The sequence below is a fragment of the Salmo salar genome, chromosome 07 (assembly GCF_965601325.2).
Source record: "Salmo salar chromosome 07, fSalSal1, whole genome shotgun sequence".
Taxonomy (NCBI): domain Eukaryota; kingdom Metazoa; phylum Chordata; class Actinopteri; order Salmoniformes; family Salmonidae; genus Salmo; species Salmo salar.
In genome coordinates this window covers 50,663,833-50,683,633 of record NC_138297.1, presented here as the reverse complement: position 1 = coordinate 50,683,633, position 19,801 = coordinate 50,663,833, and the positions used below count along the sequence as shown (strand labels likewise).

Genomic DNA, 19,801 nt, shown 5'->3' with positions numbered 1-19,801 from the left:
CAATGTTTGATTTGGCACATTTTTCAATATATTGTTGAACATAATATTCTCTGCTAGTTTTATACTTATGGCCCATTTTATACAGAGAAATTGGCTTAGTAGGCAATGTAACCAATTACAGCCCTCCCTTTACTTGTATCATTGCAAATCTTGCAAATCACAGAGGGTGACCATTTTGAATCCATTTTCACATTCACTCTGTTGGTAATGCTTACAAATTGGATAATTCTGCATAACTCTAAAAGTAGCAGAGATCCTATTCTGGAACTTTGATATGCAGGTAAAGTATATTATGTTATATTGAAACATTTGCCAAATCAAGTGTAAATTTTCTAAATTAATGTTTAATTTTTCTATATTTATAAATGTACAGTACCAGTCAAAAGTATGAAAACACCTACTCATTCAAGGGTTTTTCTTTATTTCTACATTGTAGAATAATAGTGAAGACATCAAAACTATGAAATAACACATATGGAATCATGTAGCAACCAAAAAAGTGTTAAACAAATCAAGATATATTTTATATTTGAGATTCTTCAAAGTAGCCACCCTTTGCCTTGATGACAGATTTGCACGCTCTTGGCATTCTCTCAACCAGCTTCATGAGGAATGCTTTTTCAACATTCTTGAAGGAGTTCCCACATATGCTGAGCACTTGTTGGCTGCTTTTCCTTCACTCTGAGGTCCAACTCATCCAAAACCATCTCAATTGGGTTGAGGTTGGGTGATTGTGGAGGCTAGGTCATCTGATGCAGTATTCCATCACTCTCCTTGGTCAAATAGCCTTTACACAGCCTGGAGGTGTGTTTTGGGTCATAGTCCTGTTGAAAAACTAATTATAGTCCCATTAAGCCCAAACCAGATGGGATGGCATATCGCTGCAGAATGCTGTGGTAGCCATGCTGGTTAAGTGTGCCTTGAACTCAAAATAAATCACTGACAGTGTCACCAGCAAAGCACCCCAACACCATCACACCTCCTCCATGCTTCACGGTGGGAACCACACATGCGGAGATCAAAGCGTTCACCTACTCTGCGTCTCACAAAGACACGGCAGTTGGATTTAACACTTGGACTCATCAGACCAAAGGACAGATTTCCACCTGTCTAATGTTCATTGCTCGTGTTTCTTGGCCCAAGCAAGTCTCTTCTTATTATTGGTGTCCTTTCATAGTGGTTTCTTTGCAAAAATTTGACCATGAAGGCCTGATTCATACAGTCTCATCTGAACAGTTGATGTTGAGATGTGTCTGTTACTTGAACTCTGTGAAGCATTTATTTGGGCTGCGATCTGAGGTGCAGTTACCTCTAATGAACTTATCCTCTGCAGCAGAGGTAACTCTGGGTCTTCCATTCCTTTGGCAGTCCTCATGAGAGCCAGTTTCATCATATCGCTTGATGGTTTTTGCGACTGCACTTGAAGAAACTTTCAAAGTTTTTGAAATTTTCCGGATTGACCTTCATGCGTTAAAGTAACGATGGACTGTAGTTTCTCTTTGCTTATTTGAGCTGTTCTTGCCATAATATGGACTTGGTCTTTTACCAAATAGGGATCTTCTGTATACCACCCCTACCTTGTCACAACACAACTGATTGGCTCAAACGCATTAAGAAGGAAAGAAATTCCACAAATTAACTTTTAACAAGGCACACCTGTTAATTTAAATGCATTCCAGGTGACTACCTCATGAAGCTGGTTGAGAGAATGCCAAGAGTGTGCAAAGCTGTGGCTACTTTGAAGAATTTGTTTAACACATTTTTGATTATTATATGATTCCATATGTGTTATTTCATAGTTTTGATGTCTTCACTATTATTCTACAATGTAGAAAATAGTAAAAAATAAAGAAAACCCTGGAATGAGTAGGTGTGTCCAAACTTTTGATTGGTACTGTATGTAAGAAATGTGTTATTGAAATCAAAAGACTACTAATATTACAGAGCAAGCCGTAAAGCTTCATATGACACCAACTTTTGCTAAATTGCACCTACAGATGAAACATTATGGAGTCTTAAAGGATAAGGTGGAAAAAATACATTTTGGCTAAGGACAAAAAGTCACAAATATTCCAACTTCAATTAATTTTTTCTCAATTATACAAATGTCAAATATACGTCAACAATTATATGGATTACATTTCGTGAAAATCCCGCAAATCGTCGTATATATTTTATTTTGTTCTAGTTTGGTGAGGAATCACCGAACAGTCTTCTAGCTTGGTATTTAGCTATTAACGTTTCTGTTTTTTCAGACCTTAGGTTCTGTGAATTGTGGGAGAACCATTGGGTTGACTGGAGATTTCTGGCTTGTTTATTTTCGGTGGAGAAAATTTGTTCTCAGCTTCAATGGCACCAACCCAAGTAGAATCCCGTGTCACCTCGCTGCATGCGTCCTCCTTGTCCTAGTCTGTTCACTCTGGTTCAAAATGTTATCGAATCTTTTGCTGAGTACGACCTGAACGATTTCATTCCACTGACTGATTCTGAAGTTGGCTGTGTGTGCGTGTGTTGTGAAATATGTGCGTCCTATATGCTATCCATAATGAGATGGCCAAAAGGATATGGCCTCGTTTTCTGCTCGACTGGGCTGGATCAGGGCTACTGACTGACCGGGCGAGTGCTACACCACGAGAAGCGGAAGCCTGAATGACCCTCTAGCTACTCATGGAAAAAATCTGTAAACTTCAGTGCCAAATCCCCTTTGCCTCAACGTATTGAAAAGTCGTCGGTTTAGTGTTTGACAATCGCTGCTTTAAGTTACATAACCAAGTTTGAAAGTTTGAAAAAAATCAATTGCGCATCTCACTGTATCAAAACAGGACAGATGTTACACAAAGGAGCTGAATGTATCTGCCCTCTCATACACACACTCTATTTCTCTCTTCACATTTGACTGATGCATCAATTGTGTTGCATGTACTCTTGTTGGAGTATTCTAACCAGAATGACTGTTCTCCCTAAATCATGAGCGGGTGAAAACTGCTCATCTTTGCCACTACTACGCCTTCGGAGAGGTAACGTTATCATTATGAAAAACAGTCATTACAACGTAATAACCTGGGGAACCTAAATCATGAGCGGGTGAAAACTGCTCATCTTTGCCACTACGTCTTCGGAGAGGTAACGTTATCATTATGAAAAACAGTCATTACAACGTAATAACCTGGAAAAGCTGAGATATGTTTCTGCAAAAGTAACATAACTTAAATGTTTTTGCTTTTCTGGATTTACTTGGTAAAACTCTTAACCTCAAACGCACTCAAATAAAGTGCTTTGTCGATAAAAATGCAACTACTTAGCCATCCAGGAAACAAACCTGTGCTCATGACTCCCGACGTGCTCCTTTCTTTACTCCATGAGTAAACTTGCTTTCAATGGGATGGCACGGAATTTCGTGAATTTTCTTTTTTAGGCGCCATTGTCAGTCAGTCTCAAAGAACACCAGGTAAACAACACAAAAAGAAACAAAATGTCGCTTATATCACCGACTGAAACGTGAATAAACTGTTTCCTCTAGTCCCCCTTTTTTCCAGTTTTCTGGAGTTTCGTCCACTTCTCTGTTTCCTTCCCTTGCTCCCGGCTGAGGACGTTGCATTTCCACGCGTGACCACTGGAGGATCCTGTCGCTACTGCTCGAACACCGAGGTTCACGGGGAAGCGTGAGCGATTGGGATTGTGGGAAGTGTTGTTTTGACGAGGAGTTTGTTTTGTGCAGCTAACAGGGTCTAGCAACTGCTTCAAATGGTCACTTCTTGTCGTTTATAAACGACTACAATCCCAGAATGCGTAACGGTTGGATATCGATGGCAGAGAGCAATGACGGAGGAGTTTGATGAAGATGTGGTATTTGAGGTTTGTGTTTTTATTCAGGTGCATATGTTCCGTTAACGCATTAGTGCAGTGTCAAGCCCGAGTTTGTATAGGTTTTCTGATTCATTCTGCGTGATGAAATTGGCGTGGTTGACCAGACTGCCAGAGTAGCTTGCTCGCTGACGTTAGCTAGCTTATTAGCATGGCCATGAGAAACGTTTACCCATTGGCGTTTACACACCCCTGTTATGCATAGCTGAGGCATAAATCCGAGATAAATTGGCCGTGTAGCCTAGCCAATCCTGCCTGACTGCTAAGTAGCTTTTCTTATCATGGGGCAGTGTGCTGTTTCATCATCATAGCTGGCGTGGAGAGTGTGTGTCTGATCGGTGCTTTATGCGACGTAGGAAGGGAATAACGTTAGCTGTTCGAAACATCTGACAGCCTGATGTGTCAACATGTGCGCCGCCGATACCGTCCGATCATGCAAGTGAGTAACTTTAGCCCATCATGTCATGCTTGGATCGGGGTGTGTAATCATGATAACGTATTATAGGTGGATATATCAAGGTAGGCAAATGGCTTGCTATCCAGATGTAGAAGCACGGAGATGTTTCGTTTTCGTCCGCAGCTGGTTGGAAATTGGGGCAGGTGTCTCCTTGGTAAAATTGGAGCATAATATTGGTTATTTTTTCTTAATTGTGGGCAAATTGTTGTTATGCCAGTGCCGATTGCCAGTACGTTGTTCTAGGGGCAAACAGAGGAGAGGTAGAGATCAAAAGGCCCACTTTGCTGCTGCACATCTCTCTATTGTAGGGAGATTGAGGTGGGAGTCTGACCTGGGATGCTGTGATGCAGGACAGTGATTTGCTCATCCCAGCTGGCAACAGACACACACACACACACACACACACACACACACCACACACACACACACTTCCAGTCAGTCCCACTTTAAGCTGAGCTTTAACACTTGATCGTGATGAACGCTCTTTTATGCAAGGATTTTAGATTATTGTGTTTGTGTTTAATTCCATTGCTGGATTGAAATAATGGACTTTGGAGCAGATTAGGTGTAAGAAACGGGTATTGAAAGAGGCAAGATGCTTAGGGCCAGGGGGAGATTTAGGGATGGGTAGTGCACATACATAGGGTGTTCTCTTCTAGGCTTTTAACATTAGCATATCTTTGCTCAGCAGAAGTTTAGCCCTTAGCTAACTCGTCCCATGTTTCCAAAAACCATAGCTAATCAATAAAAAACAAGCAGCTGCACACAGTAATACAATTAGTTCCCCATGGCGACCAAGACTTGAGCAGAGAGAATAGATTATTTCCTTTTCTAGTTTGTCATCTGAGTGGCTGTTGTGCCCACAGCATCAAGGTCTCTGTGTTTATGTATGGAAGTCAAGTGTGAAAGAGCGTGACTGAAATCTGCATGGATTGGCAAGGCGAACGGGAGAGAGGGTGGAGAATGAGCTTATGAGTCCAGACGGTAATTGGAACGTAACGCTACAGCAGACCAGGGATGGTCTTCCTGCCACTTGCAGTGCCGACTGGGTTGTGACACTTCTAAGAATAGCTGCCTGTATATTGGGAAATCTGTAACAGAGAGTTGGGAAGAGCAGGAACAAAAGCTGATATTTGTCTAAATCTCTCTCTTCTCCCCCATCCTCCTTCTGCCCTTTCACCCACTTTTTCTCTTCCCCCTCTATTTCTCTCTTTATATCTCTCTCTCTCTCTACACACACTCTCCCCTCTCTCTCTTTCCAGAACTCTCCGCTCTTCCACTACCTGCAGGATTTAGGACACACAGACTTTGAGGCGTGTCCCACAGTGTCTCAGGAGGACGAGTGTGGAGGAGGAGAGGGGGGGACGACCTCCCTCCAGGACAGCCTGTCCAAACCCACAGTGAGTGACTTCTCTCCCCCCCCCCCCCACACACACACACACACACAAACACACCCATCACTGCTACCATAAGGAACCCCCACTATGATTCCATAGCCTTGGGGTGTTGTATGTGTGCTTGACCAACTCCCTGTACATTCATGCAGGCAGACAGAAAGTAATTACATCTGCTATTGATTCCAAACAATGAAACATATCACACACACTCACTCATTCACACTCATACACGGCTGGCAGACAGACAAGACAGGGATCATGGAGGAAGGAGAGCAACCGATTCAGAGCAAGGTATTTGTCTGTTCTACACACACACACACACAGACACTACTGTCCCCTATTCCAGGGATAGGCTCTGTCTATTTGGTCAAATTTCTCTATTATTGCTGAGGGGAATTCCTAGTCCTGTTTAGGAAACTCTGTAAAAGGAAAAGAGTCTGTCCTCTCTCCCGCTCCCTCTCGCGCTCTCTGATTCACTGGGGCTGAATTAGATTACTGATATCTGGAGTGCATTAAAGTCTTCTACTGTCATGCTGTTGTGTGTTAGTGTGTACATGTATTTGTCCCACCTTGTTTTTACCTGTGTGAACATGTGTATGCCTCTGTGGTGTGAGTGGCTTGTGTGATATGTACTGTAATATACATATGCACAATCATAGTGCTTTGCTAATAATACCCAGCTACCGTACAGTATGCATTCATTTAAATAACACTTTAGAGCCCTCAAGCAATGTTTGAAACATCTTGAACACACCCCTGTTTCTATGTAGGGGGACAGGGTTCTGGCCAGCGCGTGGTCACATGACTGAGTGCATTCCTTTTCCTGTTTCTGTATTTTTTTCCGTGTGGGACAGGAAATGATGTCACATTAGCCTCCTTCGGCAACTTTCCGTCCATCCGTGTCATGCTTCCTCTCTGAGAGCCTGTTATTTGGAGGAGCGTTTGGGAATTATTCTCATAGAGGACTCATTATGGATATAACCCATTTAAACATGGACGTTGCCATTGTTATTGAGCATTGCCATCATCCACCATTTTCAACTAGTCAAGTAGTCAACTGGATGGGGATTCCTATGGGTTAATGGCAAAGATATGATTATTCCTTGTCCAACATCCTGCAGCCCAGATCGAGATGGTGTGTGTGTGTGCGTGCGTGCTTGCTTGGACGATTGCCTGGTGTATATTTGATTTCCAGAGAGTCAGAGGTCAAAACTGGTTATCTGCTCCTACTTAGCACACACTGGGCCTGCTTAGCACACACTGGGCCTGCTTAGCACACACTGGGCCTGCTTAGCACACACTGGGCCTGAAAACCATCCACATTTGTGAATGAAATAGGATTTCCAAAATGTTTGATGGCACGTGGGGCACATTGATGCTATTTTACAGAACTAAATGTCACACTAGACCAGAGCATTGTATGACATCAAATGAGGTTAGTAAGGAGAGAGAGGGAGGAATATGGGAATCTGTCAGTGTGCCATCTGAATACAAGGTTCTTTGTGCCACAATTTCCTGCTGACTCTACCAATGGGAATATATATATTGCCTTTTTGCATGTGTCATGTCAGATAAGTCACGACGAGACAGTTAACTGAAGAGAGCGAAGGCAGGACGAGACGGCTAACTGAAGAGAGCGAAGGCAGGACGAGACGGCTAACTGAAGAGAGCGAAGGCAGGACGAGACGGCTAACTGAAGAGAGCGAAGGCAGGACGAGACGGCTAACTGAAGAGAGCGAAGGCAGGACGAGACGGCTAACTGAAGAGAGCGAAGGCAGGACGAGACGGCTAACTGAAGAGAGCGAAGGCGGGACGAGACGGCTAACTGAAGAGAGCGAAGGCGGGACGAGACGGCTAACTGAAGAGAGCGAAGGCAGGACGAGACGGCTAACTGAAGAGAGCGAAGGCGGGACGAGACGGCTAACTGAAGAGAGCGAAGGCGGGACGAGACGGCTAACTGAAGAGAGCGAAGGCGGGACGAGACGGCTAACTGAAGAGAGCGAAGGCGGGACGAGACGGCTAACTGAAGAGAGCGAAGGCAGGACGAGACGGCTAACTGAAGAGAGCGAAGGCGGGACGAGACGGCTAACTGAAGAGAGCGAAGGCGGGACGAGACGGCTAACTGAAGAGAGCGAAGGCAGGACGAGACGGCTAACTGAAGAGAGCGAAGGCAGGACGAGACGGCTAACTGAAGAGAGCGAAGGCAGGACGAGACGGCTAACTGAAGAGAGCGAAGGCAGGACGAGACGGCTAACTGAAGAGAGCGAAGGCAGGACGAGGTCAGTTGAAGTTTATTGGCAATAAAAACTTCACCTCCAGCCTGCCTAGTCTCCTCCTTCAAATCCTGGAGTCATACGAGAGTGAGATGGAGAGAAGATCAAGCATTGAGGATTGTTTTATGGCAGTATGGATATAAGATTTAGAACACATATATAATGTCACAGTCTCTCTTCCTCTCCCTCTTTCACTCCCCCTACACTCTCTCTCTTTCTCTCTCTGAGTCTCTCTCACACACAAGTCTTTGCAGAGTCTTTTTTCCATTCTCTCACACGGCAGACGGGGAGCACAAAGACTCGGGAATGTTCCCCTGGGTGATGCCAGTGGCATACTAAAGAGCAGGACCAGGAAATGAACTGTACTTACTAGTGATGTATTGGTTGTTTGTGTCACTGTGTTTGCATTCCGCTGTCTGTGTGTTTTTCTGTGTGGCCCGTCTCTGTCTCCTGCCTTAATGTTTGGATGGGGAATATTAGATTGAGATGAGTGAGTAGTAGAGAATGAAAACGCCTACATGGGCCTCCCCTTTCACGACTAACACACACTACCCTCTCTCTGGGGGGTGGTTTAGATACCATGTTCTGATCCTGCTGTTGGTTGTTCAGAGTAGCGTGAACACCCAGTCCTGCAGCTCAGACTCAGACCCATAATCAATAGCCCTGCAGCCTGCTGGCCAATAACACATTGTGTCCCAATCTCCCAATAACAGTCATTCAGGGTAGAAAACACACCCAAGCCAGTCTGGATCAATAGTAAGGGTGAAGTTGCCCATAGACACTGATCTTGGTTCAGTTTTGCATTTTCCACACTAATGGTTAATGTTAGGATTGGGAGAGGGTGAGCTGATCCTAGACCTTTACCGAGTGGAAACTTCTTCATGAACAACTGTAGCCTGGCTGGAACACTGAATCCCTACAGGCCTGGATCAAACATAGCGCACTATATATAGGGAATAGGCTGCCATTTGGGACTCAGCCTGAAATATGCCTCCTTAGTGGTGGTGATGTCTGATACTGGTAGTACCAATGACTGTATGGGATAGTACTTCTACTTTCCCAAGAAAATACTGTGAGGAAAATAAGCTATTCTCATCATAAGATTTTGGGACTCGCTGTAGACATTTTAATTCACTCACTCTTCACACTATTATGGCTAAATAAAGGGAATTGGGATTTCTAATATAGATATTTTGGAGAACTGTTTAGTTAATAGCAGCATATCAAATTGTACAATTTAGTTGGAATGCTCATAATTACTCTGTTTGTTTGCTAGTGATTAGAATATCGTTCTGTTTACTTTGTTTGTTTACAGTGAATCTCCTATTGGAGCCTGGCAGACAATCAACTAGGATGGTGTTTGTGTGTGTTGGGGGGGGAAGTCCACACACACACAATCAGTCACTCATTGTTGGTGTCTCAAAGAGCCTGTTTCCTGGGATATGCCCTGGAATTAAGAAAATGTTTCTTAGGAATGTGTGTGTTATGAGCATTATTTGTGGTTGATGGCCAGAGCTCATTCCCCAGTTTTCTCTCACAGATGTAGTAGGCTGTGTTGTCTGCTGTTCGTATGAAGGATGTGTGACTTATTCATTTGCAGAATTATGCCTGGTTGATTATTCTGTTCCCCGTATTAGCTCCAGTCTCTTCCCCGCCTGACCCATCCTCTGTTATTGGCAGGGAGGATGTCTATGGAGATTGGCTGATGCCTTGTGGAGGTGGAGCCCGTTCCACCAGGCTGCCTCTGCCCATAGGCTGGAGCAGCAGCTGGTAAGGGTCACCATGGGACTAACCGTAGAACTTTAAGTGACTTCATCCCAAAGACACATGTCCTTATATTCTTTCTCTGTGTCCTCTTCTCTCTTCCTCTCCCTCCATCCTCTTTCTCTCTCTCTCTCTCTCTCCCTCCCTATAGGACTGTGTGTTTGGCCAGTACACGGTGCAGTCTATCCTGGACCAGGATGTGTTGCTCCAGGAGGATGTGGAGCTGATCGAGCTGTTAGACCCCAGCCTGCTCACCCTGGGCGCCTCGCCCTCCGGCTCACCCAGACGAGACAACTCCCTGCCCTGCCCGCGCCTCCTCGCCTCACCCTCGCAATGGTACGCCCCAAACACAGATCCTAACATAGTCACACACACACATAAATATCTACATGTTCACACAGCAGACACTAACATTCCATCTCTTTCTGTCTTGGGTTTCTCTCTTTCTTTCTTTCTTTCTTTCTCTTTCTTTCTCTCTTTTTCTCTCTTCCTCTTCTCTCTCTCTCAGGGACGTAGCAGTGCTGGTGGGCCTGGCTGCAGTGTTACTAGGCCTGTCCTCTCTCTCTGCCGGGGCCTGGTCTCTGGCTGTGATCCCGTGGTGTGCTGCAGTCATGGGCTGGGTGGGGCTGCGAGGGGCGGGGCTGTGGAGACAGGGGAGGATGCAGAGGGCAGCACACGCCCAGGCCTCCGAGCTGCAGACCATGGTGCTGAACAGTAAGGCTCTGACCAGCCTGGCCCGCAAGTCCCTGAGACTGCTGCAGGAGACAGAGGTCATCTCTCGAGGGTTCACCCTGTAAGTGGACCATTTTGATCTACTATCTATCTACTTCATCCATAGTGGGAGTGTGCATCCTCACCTTCTTACTCATGTTGTAAGTGTGCATGCTAACCCTGCTGTGAGTCACATACTCTGTCCTTAACGTTACTGTCCACTTTCACCCACTAGCACTTTCATCTACCCAACTATAAGGTTAGCACTTAGGCTAGTACCTATTATTATCTTAGTTTATCATTACCTGAAGGGCCCACTTTTTACCTTTCCCTGCCTGTTCCTCCCCACCCTACTCTCTGTTTCACTGTTCAGTCTCTGTAGTATTGTCGGTAGGACAGCATTGTCTCTGTATTCATCTTCGTTTGTTTTGTGATAGCATTTTGTCATAACCGTGTCGTATGTTGTTAGCCTGTACTGTTGTGTCTCAGTCATAAACCTGTTATTAGCATGTTGTTAGCATGTCGTGTTGCGTGTGCTTCCCTGCCTTTCTGGGACGTCTGCACAGTTGTATCACATTTCACTTGTCAAGTCTGCTCGACAGGGTGAGTGCGGCCAGCTCCTTTAGTAGGGCGGGGCTTGGGGCGGGGCCACGGGGGCAACAGTTGATTGGCCTGCGGAAAGCGGTGTATCGGGCGCTCCGCTCGGCCTTCAGAGCCTCCCGCCGAGCCACCTGCCACATGCTCAAAGCATATCCTTCACACACACTTAGAGAGAGGGAAAGGTGTTAATTTTCAAATAGAGAGGGGATATTGCCAGACTCAACTTATGCAGGAATTAAACAATGCAAGCACTAAATATTGATTTCTACCAGTAACCCTTTGGTGTTACACTTGAGTGAATGTGTGTTAGAGGATATATTATGTTTGACGAATTGGCGGGTCATTTAGTATATGAGTGTCAATCTGTGAGCTGATGGGACCCTTAACTCGTACCCACGTACCCCCTGAACTCTGAGATCGACAATGTGACCAACTACGTGTCAGCGGTGCCTCTGAAGGAGCTGGGGATGGGCCTGGGGACAGAGCACCTGACTGACGAGGAGGCACAGGAGCTCACCGATGACTACAGCCTCCCTGCCCTCAAGGTAAGACCCACCTACCTGAACCACGAGAGAGAGAGGGACGTTAGGAAGGAAGGAAGATGAGATTGGGTTAGATTTGGGATAGAGAACTTGCTTTTATATAGATAGCGAGTCCGACGAGATGGATATCCTGCTTTCACTGGAACAGGCCCAGATCCATGCCTTTTGCGTGAAGAAAAGACGCCGGAAAAGGGGACGCAGATCGGGGATCCTTCTGAGAAGCCGGAGGCGAGTCAGTAAACTCCCAATGCCTTCCATTCTCCTTGCTAACGTGCAATAATTAGAAAATAAAATTGATGACCTATTATTAAGATTATCCTACCAACGGGACATTAAAAACTGTAACATCCTATGTTTCACGGAGACAAGGCTGAACGAAGAAACAGATAATATAGAGCTGGCGGGATTTTCCATGCACCGGCAGAAAAGAGACACTACCCCATGGTAAGACGAGGGGTGGGGGTGTGTGTCTTTTTGTCAGTAACAGCTGGTGCGTGATGTCTAATATTAAAGAAGTATCGAGACATTGCTCGCCTGAGGTAGAGTACCTTATGATAAGTTGTCGACCACACTATCTGCTAAGAGAGTTCTCATCTGTATTATTCGTAGCTGTCTATTTACCACCACAAAGCGAAGCTGGCACTAAGACCGCGCTCAACCAACTCTATAAGGCCATAAGCAAAGAAGAAAATGCTCACCCAGAAGCGGCGCTCCTAGTGGCCGGGGACTTTAATTCGGGCGAACTTAAATCAGTTTTACCAAATTTTTACCAGCACGTCACATGTGCAATCAGGGGGGGAAAAAATCCTAAACCACCTTTACTCCACACACAGAGATGCATACAAAGCTCTCCCCCACCCTCCATTTGGCAAATCAGACCACAATTCTATCCTCCTGATTCCTGCTTACAAGCAAAAACTAAAGCAGGAAGTACCAGTGACTCGCTCAATACGGAAGTGGTCAGATGACGCGGATGCTACACTACAGGACTGTTTTTCTAACACAGACTGGAATATGTTCCGGGATTCATCCAATGGCATTGAGGACTACACCACCTTAGTCATTGGCTTCATCAATAAGTGCATCGACGACGTTGTCCCCACAGTGACTGTACGTACATATCCCAACCAGAAGCCATGGATTACAGGCAACATCTGCATCGAGCTAAAGGCTAGAGCTGCCGCTTTCAAGGAGCGGGAGACTAATCCGGACACTTATAAGAAATCCAGCTATGCCCTCAGACGAACCATCAAACCAGCAAACCGTCAATACAGGATTAAGATTGAATCCTACTACACCGGCTCTGACGCTTGTCGGATGTGGCAGGGCTTGAAAACTATTACCGACTACAAAGGGAAACCCAAACTCGAGCTGTCCAGTGACGCGAGCCAACCAGACGAGCTAAATGCCTTTTTATGCTCGCTTCGAGGAAAGCAACACTGAAGCATGCACGAGAGCACCAGCTGTTCTGGATGACTGTGTGATAACGCTCTCGGTAGCCGACGTGAACAAAACCTTTAAACAGGTCAACATTCACAAAGCCGCTGGGCCAGATGGATTACCTGGACGTGTACTCAAAGCATGCACGGACCAACTGTCAAGTGTGTTCACTGACATTTTCAACCTCTCCCTGACTGAGTCTGTAGTACCTACATGTTTCAAGCAGACCACCATAGTCCCTGTACCCAAGGAAGCGAAGGTAACCTGCCTAAATGATTACCGCCCCGTGGCACTCACGTTGGTAGCCATGAAGTGCTTTGAAAGGCTGGTCATGGCTCACATCAACAGCATCCTCCCGGACACCCTAGACCCACTCCAGTTCGCATACCGCCCCAACAGATCCACAGATGACACAATCTCAATCGCATTCCACACCACCTTTTCTCACCTGGACAAAAGGAACACCTATGTGAGAATGCTGTTCATCGACTACAGCTCAGCGTTCAACACCCTAGTGCCCACGAAGCTCATCACTAAGCTAAGGACTCTGGGACTAAACACCTCCCTCTGCAACTGGATCCTGGACATCCTGACGGGCCACCCCCAGGTGGTAAGAGTAGGCAACAATATGTCTGCCACGCTGATCCTTAACACTGGGGCCCCTCAGGGGTGTGTACTTAGTCCCCTCCTGTATTCCCTGTTCACCCATGACTGCGTGGCCAAACACGACTCCAACACCATCATTAAGTTTGCTGACTACACAACAGTGGTAGGCCTGACCACCGACAACGATGAGACGGCCTATTTGGAGGAGGTCAGAGAACTGGCAGTGTGGTGCCAGGACAACAACCTCTCCCTCAATGTGAGCAAGACAAAGGAGCTGATCGGCCCGCCTTTTCCTGTAGTCCACGAACAGGCCCCCATTAACATCGACGGGGCTGTAGTGGAGTGGGTTGAGAGTTTCAAGTTCCTTGGTGTCCACATCACCAACGAACTATAATGGTCCAAACATACCAAGACAGTCGTGACGAGGGCACGACATAACCTTTTTCCCCCTCAGGAGACTGAAAAGATTTGGCATGGGCCCCCAGATCCTCAAAAGGTTCTACAGCTGCTCCATCGAGAGCATCCTGACCGGTTGCATCACCGCCTGGCATGGCAACTGCTCGGCATCTGACCGTAAGCCGCTACAGAGAGTAGTGCGTACAGCCCAGTACATCACTGGGGCCAAGCTTCCTGCCATCCAGGACCTATATTTTTTTTCATATTTTTAACTTTTTTTTTTAACCTTTTATTTAACTAGGCAAGTCAGTTAAGAACACATTTTTATTTTCAATGACGGCCTAGGAACAGTGGGTTAACTGCCTTGTTCAGGGGCAGAATGACAATATTGGTCAATATTTTCTTCTTCTTGAACTGCACTGTTGGTTAGGGGCTTGTAAGTAAGCATTTCGCGGTAGTCTACACTTGTTGTATTTGGCACATGTGGCAAATAAAGTTTGATTTGATAGTGGAAGAAAGAGTAGAAGAGAAGCATGATGAGAAGGATAGAAGGAAGAGATCTTTTCGATGCAGGTCGATAGTTGGAACGAGGGGCATTGTCAGAATGAGGGTGTTACTCTGTTTGTCCCTGTGGGCTTGCCATCCTCCAGGTGCTGTTCCAGTTGTGGGTGGGGCAGAGCTCAGAATGTTTCCGCCGATTGGCCCTGCTGCTGTCACCACGACGATTGGAGGAGCCCAGGGAAGACTGGGTTAAAGGTGAAACCCCTCCTCCGCCCATACACCGCTCTGTTGCCACGGTGACACAGCCTCTCCACGGTGCCCTGGCCAGTTGCCTAGGCGACCTGCAGCGTAGCTACGAGTTCCACCGGTACTTTGAGACGCAGCATCGGACACAGGGCTCGGACAGGGTGGGGCGTGCTCAACAGAAATGCAGAGAGCTCAACACACTGCACACGTCTGTACGCAGCCTGCAGCTGCATCTCAGGGCCCTGCTCAATGAGTGAGTCAAACCTAAATCCTTCCTCAACCCTCGCCTTCCTAACCCTAATACCTGTTACTCCATACCCTCCTCACCCCTCAGTCTAAAGGCGTCAGTATGCTTCAGTTTGGCTGGTGTGAAACGAACGAGAGTGCTCACATACTCCCTTAAAGGACCTTACGCTTGAAAAACGGGAAAAAGCAGCAATGGTATTGTTTGTCCATTTTGGATGCCGTAGCCAGTATACACTTCCTCAAAATAGTCAGAATTAATGTAAGATAACTCAATAAATCTGTCATTAATTTTGACGTTTTTGCAGAGGAGATCTTAGTCACACAATTTTACATCTAACTAAGATGTTTGGTGCAGTATTTCTCAATGAAAAAAAATGTCCATGAAAACAAGTTGTCTCTCGTTGAATGACAACAGAAACTTTATTGAAGAATCCCAACTGTTGACCAACCTCCGACGAAGGGGCGTAATACCGACTTCGGCTTACCTTGAGAAAAAAATGTTGTGTGCTGAAGTCCAAAACCAACTATAGCGTCACAAAATGTAGTCATAATATATGCACGAACTCGACCGAACTGTTTCAGCTGGAAAGCATGCGGACGCCTTTAGCCCCCTTTCCTTACCTCCTCTCCCATCCTCTCCTCACTCCTCCTCCCCTAACCCTCCCCTCATCTCACCTCCTCTTCGCCCCACTAGGATGATTATCCTGGAGGATGACCTGGAGAAGCTGATGGTGACTAAGGAGGCGGTGGAGGTGACTGTGGAGGGCTACCAGGACCTCCAGGAGCGTCTCGGCCACCTGCAGCCCCACATGCAGGCCAGCGCCGGATGCTGGGAGGACACCGTGGGCCAAGTGGAGCGCATGCTGAGGAGAGCTAACACCTGCCCAGGTGAAGAACACACACTACCTTTATTAGGCTTAGGTAGTTAATGCAGCTGACCAGTTGAGAGCTGACAGGCCCTGATATTGGGTCCCCCCCCTTCCCCAGGTTTCCATGGTTACATTGGAAGGGTTATTTTTAGTCAGTACCCCCCCCCCCCCCAGCCTAGAGACTATTCAGAGTCAGTGAGGAAGTGGCTCCTTCAAATATAGGATAAGAACCAGACCTCACAGGGGAGGGAGGGAACAATGGCCTAGTTTCACCACACACTGTTTCAGCACATTTTAGAGGTCTACTCTTTGGGAGCAGGGAGCAAGTTGTGTACACACACACACACTCCATTTGAGTGTGTGTTTGTACACTTACCTGTATGTGTGTGTAATACGTTCTAGCCATCCTTTCTCTTTCAGGAACTCCTGATGGTCCAGAGCAGTGTCTCCCTCCTGTGCCATGCACCCCTGCCCCAACCTACACCCTCATCCTGGACAGGGACCCTGTGCCTGAGGAGCAGGTACTGAACCTCACCACTCACTGTGGATCTACACACACACACTCAACTAGGTGCCAGTAGTGTGTGTGTCTTTATGTGTAATGGGTCTTTCCTGCCCTCTGATTGGCCAGGAGCTGGAAGCGTACGTGTCGGACTCAGAGGATGAGAACGGGTGGGCGGGGTCGGTGGTTGACATGCTGTCTCCCGAGGAACGAGAACGCCAGCGGCGGGAGAGGGAGGAGTCTCGGCGCGTCCTATCGGAGCTCAAAGCCGTGCTGGGCCAGCGGGCGTCCGAGGGCGAGAGGAGGAAGTGGAAGCAGCTGCTCTTCAACGACCAAGGTCTCGCTCCGCCTACCCACATTGCACCCCTCTGCCTCTGCCACTCCTTTAGTTGTCTCTCACTTTCTCTCATTTCATGTGATCATTTAATGATGTGTTTCTTTTGTCTCCTAGCGGCGGTGATGCCTATCGTTTCCACGGAAACTTCTATAGAATCTCAGACGCCCTCCGACCCATTGGACGCTCTGACCCTTGTGGGCGTGGCCAAACCGGGTGTCGCCGAGGGAAACCACCTATTGGAAAGGCTGAACGACGAGGAGGAAGACTGGGTCAGGGACGAGCGCCCCCTCACAGAGGCAGAGGAAAAAGCACTTACAGAGTTCTGCTGTGGTGAGGCGGAGGAAAAGGGGGAGGAGGGTGAAGGTTGGGCTTCTGTCCCAGCCGGGACGGGCAGGGCGCGGCTCTACCAATACGACGGGCTGCCTGACGAGGGGGCGGGACTGAACGGGCCCAACCTATTGCAGCCCTGGGTCCCCGCCATCACGGTGATGGACAGGCTCACGGAACTACACGGCTCGGCGGCGCTCAGCTTTAATTCCGCCCTCGCCGCCCAGGTGGCAGCACGTTCATACACCTTCGCCAACATGGAGGAGCAGACGTTTGGAGACAGCGGAGAAGAGGATGAGGGAGAGACGCGTTCGCAGCCTGATGGACAGACATGTGAGAAGAACTAGTCTAAACTCTCCTGCTTTACGGAGCTTTGAACAGAACAGTTATGGACAGACAGGCTCCTGTATTTATGTCTGACCTCACTCCTGGGTTATTTACTGCGGCTGTCCGTTTCCTTGGCTCCATGGCTCTCTGTCATGTCTTCATCGGTGTGTGTGTGTGCGCATGATTGGGTGAGTGCGTGCTTGTGAGTGAGAAAGCATTGTGTGTATGCGATGTCTGACTGTGTTTGTGAGTTTTAAGAAGAGCACTACACCACTTTATGTTACACTCCTCCACCCATGTGTCCATACTTTATTCACAATCCCCCTGTGGCCGCTCTCCTGTGCTACTCAGGTACCAGAACCACAAGACAAACTCTGACCTCACCGTCACAAGGTCTTCAGTTTAACCCTAAGGATCCCCTGTAGCTATTGGAGGCAGAGAGACTTGGTTATAGCATCAAATACATTTTCTCTAACTATTCACCAGTACCTTTCCATGGTATGTTAACGTTGCCTAACAGTTTAGCATATTGATGTCTGAGTCAAAAAGCCGGATTAGCTAAATGATTCTGATCATTTTGACCACATCACTCCCTATATGACTCCTTTATTGACAGGCAGAGTCAGATGTGTGGTTGCTCTATTGAACGTGTGCATGGCAGCCCAGGGCAGAATGCTCAGGTACTGAATCACTGACCGAGGGCTGAATGTAAGATGTTTCTATACACACACACACACACACACACACACAGATGTTACTGCACACATACACACACACACCACACTGTAAAAGGAGAAGGAGAGGTACATTTCAAAGAGAGCAGGGCAAAGCTATTTTTATTACTACTGTTTTATTTTTGGTCTGCCACTGAGTCTGCATTTCTACGCACTCCCCGCCTCACTAGGAATGGCCCTATAACTGCAAAGATGTGTTGGCTAAAACACCTGTCACTCAACCCACAGCAACCAATGAGCAGACGGAGACGTCAGAGAGAAGGGTGGACATAGTTGACCTTGTAAAATGGACTAGCCTACCAGATTTGGAAATATTTTTACCTATTGTGTGTTTTTATTTGAGAGGTGAATATGGTCAGGCAGTGGATTGCTGTGAAATGAAATTCATCTCCATCCACTAATGAACCAAACACATTAACAGTGCTTATTTCCCCAATGGCCTCGTCAAGTGCTCATCTGATGAGGGGATGATAACTGGGGGATTATTGAGGTAAAGTGTTGTACTACCTCATGCCACCCCTACTGCACCTACTATGAAATCTGTTCCGCGGGTGTCTGTAACTCCCCATCTACTACATGTATCTCAGATCTGAATTGTCTGTGTCAGAACGTTTTGGTTCTGTCTTGAGTACATCTGTAAATGTTTCCATGGAGATTGTACCACTGTATCTGGAGCGGCAGGTAGCTTAGTGGTTAGAGCGTTGGGCCAGTAACCGAAAGGTTGTTGGATAGCGTCCCAGAGCTGACAAGGTTCAAATCTGTCGTTCTGCCCCTGAACAAGGCAGTTAACCCACTGTTCCCCGGTAGGCCTTCATTGTAAGTAAGAATTTGTTCTTAACTGACTTGCCTAGTTAAATAAAGGTTACATTTAAAAAAAAAAATATATATATATATATATATATATATATATAAAAAAAATCTCTATCCCGTCTCAGCATCTGTGTTTCCATAACGCTCACGCACTAGAATGTGATCCAACTCTATTGATTTTGGGATTGAGTTTGGGACAGTTATTACAGAGTGTCCTGGAATGCTGCTATTGTTGATTACAATTAATTAGACTGATGATGATGATCGAAGGACAGCATGTGCTTATTGACTGCACAGATGATTCCGCTTGTGTGTGTCCGGGGGTGTCTGACCCCCCCCCCACCGTGTCTGCCATGTCTTGCCTTCCAGCCCTCCCCCATATGTTCCCTTCCTGAAGTGAGTTCTGTCCCTCCTACATTTCATTTGTAAAATAAAATGCTATTCTGGAGCTGACTGTCTTTTTGTCTCTCTTTTTATATTGGTCTCTTTCTTTCTCTCAGCTGCCTGAGACTGACCCTAACCCCAGGGGGAAGGGGGTTAGGAGTGGTAGGGGGTGAGGGTCAGCGTAGTGTGAGGGCTACCTGATCTTTTGTGGAGTGCCAAATTTGTCTGACTTAGAACAGCTGGTGATCCTGGTAAGACCCTGACCCCAGCCTGCAGACACACACACACACATATCTCTCACACATTTAAATGCATGTAGCTGTTGTAAATAGTCCCAGGTTAACTTCCTATACAATTAGTGTGTGTCTGTGTGAAACTGAAACCTCAAGGATCTGTCTTGAGGTAGACCAAACAGCCCCTCTAGCTTTATTATGTGTGTCCCTGTGGGAGTGTGTGCCCCGGTATCAG

At 46.8% G+C, this 19,801-nt stretch overlaps 2 protein-coding genes across 5 annotated transcripts in view; one reads left to right on the top strand and one right to left on the bottom strand.

Annotated features, from left to right (window-relative positions):
* LOC106609431 (FYVE, RhoGEF and PH domain-containing protein 6) overlaps nucleotides 1–3,624 on the bottom strand; it is a 32,823-nt gene extending 29,199 nt beyond the window's left edge. The window contains exon 1 of the mRNA XM_014208265.3: nucleotides 3,320–3,624. Coding sequence (XP_014063740.2) covers nucleotides 3,320–3,329 — 10 coding nt within the window. The 5' untranslated portion in view covers nucleotides 3,330–3,624. The remainder of the gene's footprint in view (nucleotides 1–3,319) is intronic.
* Nucleotides 3,625–3,691: 67 nt separating this feature from the next.
* On the top strand, nucleotides 3,692–19,397 carry LOC106609436 (vezatin). 4 transcript variants are annotated; one of them, XM_014208273.3, is made up of 12 exons: nucleotides 3,692–3,855; nucleotides 5,584–5,721; nucleotides 9,672–9,761; nucleotides 9,907–10,091; nucleotides 10,264–10,548; nucleotides 11,057–11,215; nucleotides 11,464–11,611; nucleotides 14,701–15,050; nucleotides 15,738–15,931; nucleotides 16,333–16,433; nucleotides 16,544–16,751; nucleotides 16,866–19,397. In XM_014208273.3, exons 1-12 carry the CDS (start codon nucleotides 3,820–3,822, stop codon nucleotides 17,423–17,425), a joined length of 2,454 nt encoding a protein of 817 aa, XP_014063748.3. In that variant the 5' UTR covers nucleotides 3,692–3,819; the 3' UTR covers nucleotides 17,426–19,397. The 4 variants fall into 4 exon arrangements, with proteins under 4 accessions (XP_014063748.3, XP_014063750.3, XP_045578051.2 ...); XM_014208275.3 differs by having other exon boundaries at nucleotides 3,693–3,855; nucleotides 11,069–11,215; XM_045722095.2 differs by lacking the exon at nucleotides 3,692–3,855 and adding an exon at nucleotides 3,887–4,303 and having other exon boundaries at nucleotides 11,069–11,215.
* Nucleotides 19,398–19,801: the final 404 nt, after the last annotated feature.